Source organism: Pelobates fuscus, chromosome 2 (assembly GCF_036172605.1).
Source record: "Pelobates fuscus isolate aPelFus1 chromosome 2, aPelFus1.pri, whole genome shotgun sequence".
NCBI lineage: Eukaryota > Metazoa > Chordata > Amphibia > Anura > Pelobatidae > Pelobates > Pelobates fuscus.
Window position 1 is genome coordinate 393,110,825 of NC_086318.1, and position 13,894 is coordinate 393,124,718.

Here is a 13,894-nt window from a genome sequence, read left to right on the forward strand (position 1 = left end):
AGTGTGGTCCTAATTTGTACATTAGCACAGACTGGCTACTCCTGTTGGGGAAGGCACAGGCTCACCAAGCACTATTGGTTAAGGTGTTTAGAAAGTTTTGTTTAATTGTAAGTAGAAACAAACCATTTGTACAATATAATAGCAGAGATTGCTAAACTTTTGTTTCCTTTAAGATTGGCTTGTTTTATAAATATAGGGAATATGAAAATGGTTGACTTCATTATTCTCCTACCACAATATAACAATGTAACAACGTGAATTTTAGTCATCAAATTCAGTGCATAAACAACAAATTAACAAAGCCAGCTATCAGGAAAGTCATTTTTAAAAATGTGAACTGCAAAAGATTGGCCACAAAATCTTTGTTTTCTCAAATGTCACTAAAAGTCAATTAACTCGCTGGGGATAGAATCAAAACCATAAAGAAATGTATCAGGGTGAATGATCACAATCTGCTGATACAGTGCTATCAATCATTTCATAGACTGAGACTTCAAGCACAGAGCAAGACTTCAAGCAGAAGTTTACCAAAGCAATCAAAAACTCCCAAAACTAAAGACAGAGTTATAGAAGGAACTGCCACCCATACTGATCACCAAACAGTGACTTGAAGTGGCCATGGTGCTTGGATTCTTTATGTGTATATGGGAAGTGTTTCAGTATAAAACGGTGCACATACATTAATATCTGAGTTTTCTATAGAGAGTTCTTGGTTGCTAATGTGAATTCTGTGCAATACATGTGTCCATTGTCAGCACGAATAGAATACGAACGACAGATGTTCAGTGACGGCATAGCGTCCCTTCCTCTCCCCACCACCACGTGGTGCTCACAGTCCAGTCATCCCTGCATGGAAAGGGAGTGACATCAAAGAATAAACTTGTGAATTCAGTTTCAAATGAACTGCGATAGGTACAGATTTTGGGCAATCAGCTGTTTATTTGAAATCCCGAACTCCAAAACACTAGTGGGGGCAGTTAAATTTCCACAAATGTAACAGACCTAAAAATAAGTTTCAAAACTGGAATATCCCACGTTTTCAAAAGACCATGGCCTCCTAAAGATTGTTTGTTTTTAATTATCACTCATTATTACCTGTAAGTACTCAAATGTGAAATCACACATACATACAGACATACATATATATATATATATATATATATATATATATATATTACAAAATATAGCTTTAATTGTAGTTCTCTTCAAGTGTGGCAATACAGAAGCTTTGGATATCTGTCCCTAAAAAAAAAAAAAAGAAATAAAGAATACAATTCTGACTGCTGTTTAAGAATGTGTTCTAGCTATGTGACACAATGACAGTTCCATAGCTTTGCTCCAGCCGTCATCAGAGTCTATTTCCCACAGTCCCAGTGGGAGACCTGAATATGACATGGTGTGAGTGCGTTTGTATGTTTTATTCAAGGTAAGTGTACAGGCAAAATAAATAGTGCAGCAATAATTTAAAGGTTATTATACATGTGCTTGTTTAATCATTATGCTAGATCACTGTTCAATATGTATATACTAAATTAATGTAACATTTAATTTATTTATAGAAAGCCAGACTGTCACAATACCAAAATATTCACTGATGGGACCATTCCGAGGCCACATGAGCATCAAAAGCAGCCGTAAGTATAGAATTAATGCTGCTATGTGTGGAGAGACACAAACAAGGATGACAGACAAGGTTGTGCACTAAACTCCGATGTGTTGTAATTAAATAACGAATGGCAAAATGCAGCCGGTCTGGGAAAATGTTCCTACTGAGCTGTAGTCACCGCTTGGTCTATTTGCCTTAATTTTGCTAATTGCATTTTAATTGACTACAATTCGGAGTACAGTTAATAGCCCTGATAGAATTGTTATCATACTCTGTTTTTCATTCTTTGTCTATCTCCGGAGATCCAACAGTGAAAATGGGAACAATGTATGGGAACTGCAGTGTTGCATTTTGTTAAAACTGTTTACTTATTAAAATATTATATAAATCACACTATGGGCCTGTAAGATGTAAATGCTCAGTTAAAGGCCAGTGAAAATGCCATGTCTCTCTGCAGGACAATTCTCTACTAAAAGGAAGGTGATTATTAATCTTCATTGTAGTAAAATAACACATTTTAATTCTAGTTTCCCTATTTTACCTAATTGAAACTGTATTACAACTAAGTATTTAATATTGTATTCTTGAACAGTGCTTAGCTCAGAAGGTATTTTAGATAACTATTTATATTGCTATGTGTTTTGTACTGGACTGATATCACCATAAAAAGTGTTAATATGAATTGTATGGTGTGTGGTGGCCCCGGGGTGCAGTAGAAGACATTATATGCCCCATTTCCACTGAGCGGTACAGTTCGGGTCGGTATGGTCTGGTATGCTATTTTGAGTTTTTCCATTATGAAAGTGGCCCATACAATCAAACCAAACCACATCATTTCTGGCCCCCTTCAGATGTAGGTCCATAGGAAATGGTACGGTGCAGTTAGGGCGGAGCTACTGGCGTCACACTATACAATCCATTGATTGGCGGACAGGAAAACGTTGATGCTCACGACAAATGACACGCTAGGCATTTGGTATAAACCCCGTATGCCCCCTGGCGGTCCGACTTGCAGTGGAAACGTTCACTTGAATAGACTGGACCATTCTAACCCTTCTGAACCGTACCGACCCGAACCATACCGCTCAGTGGAAATTAGGCTATATATACCTGATGCTGATCCCATGGGTGCCATCATCTTTTTTTCTACAACTCCTTTTGTTTCCTCCACGTGGAGCTCATTTCACTGCGCACACTAGTGCATGTGCGAGAGTATAACACTGATATCTATGGAAGATCCTGCAATACTGTGGGAGCCTCCATAGGTATTGTCTGGTGATGTCATTAGGGGAAGTGGCAAAACCAAGGTAGAGCTGCCTTTTGTCAAGTTTTTTTAAGCCGATAAAAAATACATATGGACGAAGAGATTGAAGCAAGGTAATTTTAGAGTGACTGAGAAGCTTTAAAGATAGCCCTTATTGATTTGGAACACAGAAAAAAAGTTTTATTTCAAATTTGCAAACTATACTTAAAATATAAGTGGAGCTGATTCATCTTTTAGATCATGCCTGTTATGATTATATTAACATTTGCTTAGCTGAACGGTGCATATTGCTTTACGCATGTGGCGTTTTTTCATACATGGAGCTCTACCGCTGTTTAATTGAAGTGGGGAAAAACACTTTAAGGGTTTAATTACTAAAATGTGAATTGTCAGGAATTCAAAGTAAATTTCAAATCTTACACCAAACTAGCTGATGTGGAAGCATATCTCACTTGGAGAATAGAAACATAGAATGTGTCGGCAGATAAGAACCATTTGGCCCATCTAGTCTGCCCAATTATCTAAATACTTTCATTAGTCCCTGGCCTTATCTTATATCTAGGATAGCCTTATATCTATCCCACATGCTTAAACTCCCTCACTGTGTTAACCTCTACCACTTCAGCTGGAAGGCCATTCCATGCATACACTACCCTCTCAGTAAAGTAATACTGCCTGATATTTTTAAACCTTTGCCCCTCTAATTTAAGACTATGTCCTCTTGTTGTGGTAGTTTTTCTTCTTTTAAATATAGTCTCCCCCTTTACTGTGTTGATTCCCTTTCTGTATTTAAAGGTTTCTATCATAACGCCCCTGTCTCGTCTTTCCTCCAAGTTATACTAAAATAATATTTTCAATTAAGTTATTTTGACATTCAGGTTTGGGGTTATTCACTAAAGTCCAAATAGTCCCATACCGAATGGGACAAAACCACCCAGGACTGCAAAATCCAGGAAAATTGTTTGTGCAATTTAACAATGTCTATATTTTCTGGAAAAATCCAGGCACTGATGCTTCAAACCCAGACCTGTATTTAATAAAAATCAAAACTATTTGCCAACTGAGTTAAATAACCCTTATCAGCACTAGTTATCTGCCCCAATAAAAAAGGAAAGAAAAAATAAATGTAAAACCTATGGCGTCAATAAGACCTCCATATTACTATAAGAGAGATTTAAAACCTCCCCATGTCCCCACATGCCAAGTGGCAGGTACAGGCATGTCTACTAAATGTGTTCAACTAGTGACTAGGCAGCCATTGGGCAAGTGCAAGTGAATTATAATTTCAACTGTGCATCCTGCCAAATACATTTAGTCTCAAATGTTATTAACACCGCTACTTTGTGAATATCCTGAATCCTATACTTTGTATCATATGCAGATGTGAAAGCATCGATTTAAATCCGGACAGCAAATGCATCTGGACGATTGCTGCCGATTTGCTCGGGCTGACCAAATTCCGATGGCATATAGCTTCAGGAAATATGAGAATTGCCAATGGGGTCGGAATTCAGTCATTTTCACCACATTTTGTCCATCCATTTCCTAACAATTCTCACTTTAGTGATTACATCTGTCATATAGAGGCTGGCTGTTTTTTCTGTACCAGGATCTGATCAACAACATATAAAATGTCTTATCAGAAAGGACACATTAAAATTCCAGATGTTCTATCCATTGAGTTCATGACCATAGAACCTTTGAAATTCATGATGTACCGCATGTCTTTGCACTCAAATAGATGGCCAGGGAGGGCAATTTCAAAATGGAGCAGGATCGGAGTGCCATTGTTTATTCAGTGGCATTGCATAACCACCAAACACTCACTTGATGGAATAATAAATATCTCTCCCAACATCATACCCATACACTAGACAAACCTTCGTAAAGGGACAATATAAATGGTGTATTGAGGAAAATACACAGTATAAATAGAGAACAATGTTTACATAATGGGAGAACAGACACTGAAAGAGAACTGATGTGGAAGTCCTCTCTTAGAACATTAGGGCAACATCCTCCTGGAAAACCAATACGGCATTAAGGCGAAGGAAAGGTTACATACACAATGACACTATGAATACCCCATAAAAGTGCTGTCATACAAAGTAATGTATCCTAATCAAATCTCTATTGATAGGTAGGCATGGTATCTTGGGTCAGGGATAGTGATGTCACGAACATAAAATTTTCGGTTCGCGAACGGCGAACGCGAACTTCTGCAAATGTTCGCGAACGGGCGAACCGGGCGAACCGCCATAGACTTCAATGGGCAGGCGATTTTTAAAAACCCCATGGAAAATTACATAGTTGATGCAGAGTCTGGTTTTAATCCATAAAGGGCATAAATCACCTAACATTTAAATTGTTTGGAATAACGTGCTTTAAAACATCAGGTATGATGTTGTATTGATCAGGTAGTGTAAGGGTTACGCCTGCTTCACAGTGACAGACCAAACTCCCCGTTTAACGCACCGCAAACAACCGCAAACAGTCCATTTGCACAACCGCAAACTCCCCATTTGCACATGTTTTAGTGCAAACTAGCCTAACTACTAATATAGTTGAAACATGCTACTTTTATTCATGCCAGACAACCATGCAGGCCAGACTAACAAACATGCCAGGGCCAATCATAGTTAACCACCTCAGATAGTAACATGGCTCCCTCTATATACAGAGTAAACATGGCTCCCTCTATATACAGAGTAATTTGGCTCCCTCTATATACAGTGTAACATGGCTCCCCTCTATATATAGAGTAACATGGCTCCCCTCTATATACAGAGTAACATGGCTCCTCTCTTTATACAGAGTAACATGGCTCCCCTCTATATACAGAGTAACATGGCTCCCCTCTATATACAGAGTAACATGGCTCCCCTCTATATACAGAGTAACATGGCTCCCCTCTATATACAGAGTAACATGGCTCCCCTCTATATACAGAGTAAACATGGCTCCCCTCTATATACAGTGTAAACATGGCTCCCTCTATATACAGAGTAACATGGCTCCCCTCTATATACAGAGTAACATGGCTCCCCTCTATATACAGAGTAACATGGCTCCCCTCTATATACAGTGTAAACATGGCTCCTCTCTATATACAGAGTAAACATGTCTCCCTCTATATACAGTGTAAACATGGCTCCTCTCTATATACAGAGTGTACCTGGAGCATTTGGCACCCGGGGCGGATCCTTTATTTGGCACCCCCTCCCCAACTTTGAAATGTAAAAAACAACTGCAATTTTTTAAAAATGTATGTGTATGCAGTGTGTGTATAGTGTATGCAGTGTGTGTATAGAGTGTGCAGTGTGTGCATAAAGTGTGCAGTGTGTGCATAGAGTGTGCAGTGTGTGCATAGAGTGTGCAGTGTGTGCATAGAGTGTGCAGTGTGTGCATAGTGTATGCAGTGTGTGCATAGTGTATGCAGTGTGTGCATAGTGTATGCGTGCATAGTGTATGCGTGCATAGTGTGTGTGTGCATAGTGTGTGTGTGCATAGTGTGTGTGTGCATAGTGTATAGTGTGTGCATAGGGTGTGCATAGTGTGTATGCAGTGTGTGTATAGTGTGTGTGCAGTGTGTGTAGAGTGTATGTTGTGTGGAATAAGTGCTGCCACTGGTGCTGGTGGTCCGGTGGCACAGCATCAATGGGCAGTTTAGAGGGGCCCAGTATTCTCCATTCTCGTTAATAAGACTATCTACCTGAGTTTCCCATCCAGCAGCAGCAGGGTCCTCTGTTCTCGCGATCCGCAAGAGCGTTGCTATGGCAATGTTCTCGCGATCCGCGAGAGCGTTGCTATGGCAAACCACGGCAACGCTCTCGCGGATCACGAGACCAGAGGACCCTGCTGCTGCTGGATGGGAAACTCGGGTAGATAGTATTATTAGCGGCCAGTCCCTTTACACAAGACACAGGGTGGCATTTCGCCACCTATGCGAAAGTTCGCCCCGGGCACCCCCCTAGTGAGTGGTACCCGGGGCGGACCGCCCCCGCCGCCCCCCCCTTAGTACGCCACTGCCTCTATATACAGAGTAACATGGCTCCCTCTATATACAGAGTAACATGGCTTCCCTCTATGTACCGTGTAAACATGGCTCCCTCTATATACAGTGTAAACATGGCTCCTCTCTATATACAGTGTAAACATGGCTCCCCTCTATATACCGTGTAAACATGGCTCCCCTCTATATACCGTGTAAACATGGCTCCCCTCTATATACCGTGTAAACATGGCTCCCCTCTATATACCGTGTAAACATGGCTCCCCTCTATATACCGTGTAAACATGGCTCCCCTCTATATACCGTGTAAACATGGCTCCCCTCTATATACTGTGTAAACATGGCTCCCCTCTATATACCGTGTAAACATGGCTCCCCTCTATATACCGTGTAAACATGGCTCCCCTCTATATACTGTGTAAACATGGCTCCCCTCTATATACCGTGTAAACATGGCTCCCCTCTATATAACGTGTAAACATGGCTCCCCTCTATATACCGTGTAAACATGGCTCCCCTCTATATACCGTGTAAACATGGCTCCCCTCTATATACCGTGTAAACATGGCTCCCTCTATATAGAAAATAACATGGCTCCCTCTATATAGAAAATAACATGGCTCCCTCTATATAGAGAATAACATGGCTCCCTCTATATAGAGAATAACATGGCTCCCTCTGTATAGAAAATAACATGGCTCCCTCTATATAGAGAATAACATGGCTCCCTCTATATAGAGCAGTGGTAGTCAACCTTTATCTAACTACCGCCCACTAATGCATCTTTTTGGTTGAAAAATTGTCCTTACCGCCCACCAGTTTTCGCGCAAGTGCAGAATATTTTTTTCGAAAGGAGGGTGTTTTAAAAAAAATAAAAAAATTGTACGTTCATTTATCTTTTTATTTCCAATTAATGCATGTTTATAATGTTTTTAACTTTATAAAGTTTAATGAGAAAACAATAAAGTAAATTGAAATTACCTTTACTAGTGATTAATGAGATCCTTGAGGTTGATGCTGCAAGACTAAATATTTGATATCTGGTTCGATTTTCGTAAGGAACAAACAAAGGTCTCCTCTTTTGGTGATATTCAGACGACTTCTCTGTTTGCGCATAATAGGATTTCTCATCTGTACGTCATCCCCCCTCTTCTCCCTCCTCAATTCCCCTCCCCACCTTCCCCCCCCCCTTTTTTTAACCTTCCTTTTAGCAATGCCCAGTAGGAAGGCTGAGCTAGGTATCCCACTATAACAGACTGGCACACAGGGCCGCCATCAGGGCATGACAACCGTGACAATTGTCATGGGCCCGGCGGCCCTGGGGGGCCCGGCCCCCACGTGTATCAGCGGAACTGCCGCCGGTGCATCTGCACCGGGGCCCACACGCTTATGGGGCCCATCAGGTGGCCCAAGCATTTAGGGCCACCCAATGGGCCCTATTATCTTCAGGGGCCCGGTCAGCGCTGTAATAGCGCGACCGGGCCCTTTTAAAAAAAAAATGCAGCCGGAAGCAAGTGCTGCTGGGAGGAAGTGACGTCCGGTCACTTCCTCCCAGTTTACTCCGCGCGGGAAGGAGGAGAGAAAGGCCGCGAGGAGAGGCAGCCGACTCACATCATCCCCAGCCTCCCTCCTGCGACGAAATGGTAAGGAAGAGAGGAGGGTGGCTGAAAATGAGGTGTATGTGTGTATGCCAGTGTGTGTGTATGTGTATGTCAGTGTATGTGTATGTCAGTGTATGTGTATGTCAGTGTATGTGTGTGTGTATGCCAGTGTATGTGTGTGTGTATGCCAATGTATGTGTGTATGCCAGTGTATGTGTATGTCAGTGTATGTATGTATGCCAGTGTGTGTATGTCAGTGTATGTATGTATGCCAGTGTATGTGTATGTCAGTGTATGTATGTATGCCAGTGTATGTGTATGCCAGTGTATGTATGCCAGTGTATGTGTATGTCAGTGTATGTGTGTATGCCTGTGTGTGTATGCCAGTGTATGTGTATATGCCAGTGTATGTCAGTGTATGTGCGTGCCAGTGTGTGTATGCCATTGTGTGTATACCAGTGTTTGTGCACTGTGTGTATGCCAATGTGTATGCATGTGTTTATGTCTGTTTCAGTATTTGTATCTGTTAGTGTGTGTATTCCTGTGGGCAGGATTTGGAGGCGGGCCCTGTGGGCGGGCTTGAAGGGGGGCCCAGACCTTGAGTTGTGTTAGGGGCCCCAAAATTTCTGATGGCGGCCCTGCTGGCACACATACATACATACATACAGGCACACATGCAGACACACACACAAACATACAGACAGGCACACATACATACAGACACACACACACACAAGACATACATACAAAGACACATACACACATACAGACAGACACAAGAAACATATACATACACACATATATACAGACAGACACACACGACACATACAAAGACACACATACATACAGACACCTACAGACAGAGACACACAAGACATACATACAAAGACACATACACACAGACAGACACAAGAAACATATACATACAAAGACAAGACACACATACATACACACATATATATATATATATACACAGACAGACACACACACGACACATACAAAGACACACATACAGACAGACACACACAAGACATACATACAAAGACACACACAGACACACACAAGACATACATACAAAGACACATACACAAACAAACACACATTATATTTAAGTCACCCTCCTGTTTCCTACCTTTAAGGTGCAGGAGGGTGACTTTCCCTGGGGTCCAGTGGTGGCTCAGGTGGATGGGAGTCAGAGTTCCCACTCTGACTCCCTCCTCCTCCTTCCTCCCGCGCGGGCTCTTAGTATGCTGGGAGGAGTGACCGGGGAATCACTTCCTCCTAGCAGAGATGATGTCATCACAGGGGGCCGGTCGCGCTGTTAAAGCGCCCAGCGCTGACCGGGCCCCCTCACAAATCACATCCATCGGGTGGCCCTGACAGCATGGGCCACCCGATGGACCCCTCTATATGCGGCCCCAGCGGATTTCCGCCCGGGCCGGGGCCGCAAGTGGTGATGGCGGTACCCGGTCGCAGGGGTACCGCCGCCTCGAACCCGCCCGCTCACCCAATCTATAAAAAAATTTGAAAATCCCTACCGCCCACCTGGAATCCCAAAACGCCCACTAGTGGGCGGTAGGGACCAGGTTGACGACCCATGATATAGAGAATAACATGGCTCCCTCTATATAGAGAATAACATGGCTCCCTCTATATAGAGAATAACATGGCTCCCTCCATATAGAGAATAACATGGCTCCCTCCATATAGAGAATAACATGGCTCCCTCCATATAGAGAATAACATGGCTCCCTCCATATAGAGAATAACATGGCTCCCTCCATATAGAGAATAACATGGCTCCCTCCATATAGAGAATGACATGGCTCCCTCCATATAGAGAATAACATGGCTCCCCTCTATATACAGAGTAACATGGCTCCCCTCTATATACAGTGTTAACATGGCTCCCCTCTATATACAGTGTAAACATGGCTCCCTCTATATACAGTGTAAACATGGCTCCCTCTATATACAGTGTAAACATGGCTCCCCTCTATATACAGTGTAAACATGGCTCCCTCTATATACAGTGTAAACATGGCTCCCTCTATATACAGAGTAACATGGCTCCCCTCTATATACAGAGTAACATGGCTCCCCTCTATATACAGAGTAACATGGCTCCCCTCTACATACAGAGTAACATGGCTCCCCTCTATATACAGAGTAACATGGCTCCCCTCTATATACAGAGTAACATGGCTCCCCTCTATATACATAGTAACATGGCTCCCCTCTATATACATAGTAACATGGCTCCCCTCTATATACAGAGTAACATGGCTCCCCTCTATATACAGAGTAACATGGCTCCCCTCTATATACAGAGTAACATGGCTCCCCTCTATATACAGTGTAAACATGGCTCCCCTCTATATACAGTGTAAACATGGCTCCCCTCTATATACAGTGTAAACATGGCTCCCCTCTATATACAGTGTAAACATGGCTCCTGAGCTGTGGGTGGGGGCCCTATAAAAGAATAATGGGAGAGGGGACCTACTGTCCTCCCCCCGCCCCCACCCCTGAGCGGCGGTCCTAAGTTACAATAAGAGGGGGGACCTACTGATAATGGGAGAGGGGACCTACTGTCCTCCCCCCGGCCCCTACCCCTGAGCTGCGTGTGGGGGCCCTATAAAAGAATAATGGGGGGGACCTACTGTCCTCTCCCCCGGCCCCCACCCCTGCGCGGCGGGTGGGGGCACCTACTATAAGGGGCCCTAAATGAAAATCCCCCCCTCCCCCATCAAAAGTGACTAGGGGTCCCCAAGCCCCTAGTCACACACCCAAATAAAAAAGCCCCTACCTACCCCCTCACCCTAAAAAATAGTGAGGGGGGAATAAAATTACTACCCTGTAAAGTAAAATTCAACGTCTTCTTTTTTCTAAAATCTTCATTTTTCAGCCCCAAAAAAGGCAAAATAAAAAGCCATCATACCCGTCGAACTTAAAAATAAAATAAAAAACCTGAGCGCAAAAAAAAAAAATGAATCCATCTTCACCCATGGAGGGCTCCGCGCAGACTAGGGTATTAACATATACCCTATTGTTACAATTGTTACTTGAAAAGCATGAGGAATGCCGTTGGGGTACCACATGCTCTTGTTATACCTCCATGCACTACAAAAATAAAGAATTTAAAAAAAAAAATATATATATATAAATAAAATAAAAAAAATAAAAAATGTATGCAGCTTCCAAATGAATCTAAAATGGATGCTGTCCAGGAGGTGGGAGGCAGTTTAAGTTCACAACAGAGGACATGAACCCTCTAAAACAAGGCTGACCTTCCAGCTCCTTCACATGCCATACAATCACTGTTTCGTTAGTGTAAGGTGAAATAGAAATGCCATTCCTGGGACATGATGCAAAGGTTGGATCAGAGCCTGATAACCCATTAGGTGGTGATTGTCTACTGCCCAGGCTCAGACAGAGGCCTGGTGGGCAACTGGACCCCCACCCCTCCTTGCCCTGGGCAACCTTAATTCGGATCTGGCTTACTTACATAAAACAACAATGATTAATCCAAAAAAAAATATTATATCTGCCGGTAAATAGGATGTCATTTGAATTTTTGCCAGTTGGCCAAAACTCTTTTCCCGGCATCTAAGTGTTTGGAGTGAACATACTGCACTTTATATAACAATAATAAGTATAGGATTCTGCTATTTATAATTGGCTTAGATCAATCCTTCAATAGGGAGAGGCAAGTAGGGACTGTACTCAAGGTCTCATGCTTTTTGTTAGGATGACTAATTGGAATATTAATTGCCTTCAATTAGCAAATGAAACTGATCTGACAGCACTGGTGAACTGCACTTAATCAAACAAAATGCAGCACATGAGAGGCCCTGGCTACCCTAAGGGTGGTCCAAGTTTATACAATGTTATCAGTGTATATTCCGACACAGCCAACACAATTTCTGAACAATATTTTGAGGGTTTTTTAAATGCTTTTTATGTAAATGGGTTTTCTTTCCTGATCCGGCATATTCCATGTAGAAATTGAGTGTCTGAATGTGTCTCTTGTGCATTAATAATCAGAAACATTATGATTGCATACAAGGAAAGGCAATAACTTTCTAAGAGACCAATTTAACAGACTGAATTCATTTCACATTTATGTCAATGGGTTTGAGGTTCTTCTATTTTTGATTAAAAGACAAACATAATGGAGAAAAACAATAAGTGAAGGGTTGTCCACTCAACTGGGAATAGGGAATTGCACATTTTAGGACAAACCAGACAAGTTGTATAAAGTTTAAGTTGGAGGATATCTATTGTAGCCTAACATTTTAACTTACCCTTTCAATTCCTAGCAATTACCAGTTTAGTGAATTACTGTGAACACTTGGCTGATTATATTTCCTATATTTAAAAATTTACCATAGTTCCAAAAGTAAATTGTTTAACGAAGGTCATACCAAAATATAAGAAAATATCCTGAGATGTTTCCAGACTTCTCGGACAATCATTGAATTTGTTTAAAGGAACCCTTCACACCTCTAAAGCACTCAGCTGAACAGAGTGTCCTCTCTTTGTCACCTAATAAAAGTACCAAATTCAAAACAAATCACTTCTGCAAAGAGGCTCAGTGATTTATGCAATGCTTCTCAACAATCTAAACTTCAAATGCAACATTCCAGAGTTATACGTAAATGTGTATATGTTTAACATTGCAGTGTTACTTTAAGAAGATAACATTCACAACATTATCAAGCTGCTTAACCCCTTAAGGAACGGACTTTTTTTGCGATGTTGCACATTTGCGACCAGGCATCTTTTTGACACTTTTGTGGTGTTTGTGTTTAGCTGTAATTTTCCGCTCTCTCATTTACTGTTCCCATGCAAATTATATATTGTTTTTTTCAGGACAAAAGGGGCTTTCTTTACATACCATTATTTATATAATCTCATGTAATTTAATTTAAAAAAAATGAAAAAATATGATGAAAAATTGAAAAAAATGCACGTTTTTTTGAATTTTATGTGAAAAATCTTTTACTCATCTACAAAAGCGAATGAAAAAAACTGCTAAATAGATTCAAAATGTTGTCCTGAGTTCAAAAATATCCAGTGTTTACATGCTTTTTGCTATTTTTTTGCATGTTATAGGGCTATAAGTACAAGTAGGATATTGCGGTTTCAAAACATACATTTTTAAAATGTATCAATAGTGACATTGTAACACTATTATCTGTCATAAATTGCTAAATAACACCCCACATGTACATATTTTTTAAAAGTAGACAACCCAGGGTATTCAATATGGGGTATGTCCAGACTTTTTTAGTAGCCACTTAGTTCGCAAACATTGGCCAAAGTTAGCGTTCATATTTGTTTGTGTGTGAAAAAAGTAATAAAACTAAATTGAACGCTAATTTTGGCCAGTGTTTGTGACTAAGTGG

The 13,894-nt window shown here is 41.4% G+C and overlaps 1 protein-coding gene across 1 annotated transcript in view; it reads left to right on the top strand.

Moving 5' to 3' along the window:
• LOC134587457 (spermatogenesis-associated protein 7 homolog) overlaps window positions 1-13,894 on the top strand; it is a 222,910-nt gene that overhangs the window by 10,772 nt on the left and 198,244 nt on the right. The window contains exon 2 of the mRNA XM_063443834.1: window positions 1,560-1,634. Coding sequence (XP_063299904.1) covers window positions 1,560-1,634 — 75 coding nt within the window. The remainder of the gene's footprint in view (window positions 1-1,559; window positions 1,635-13,894) is intronic.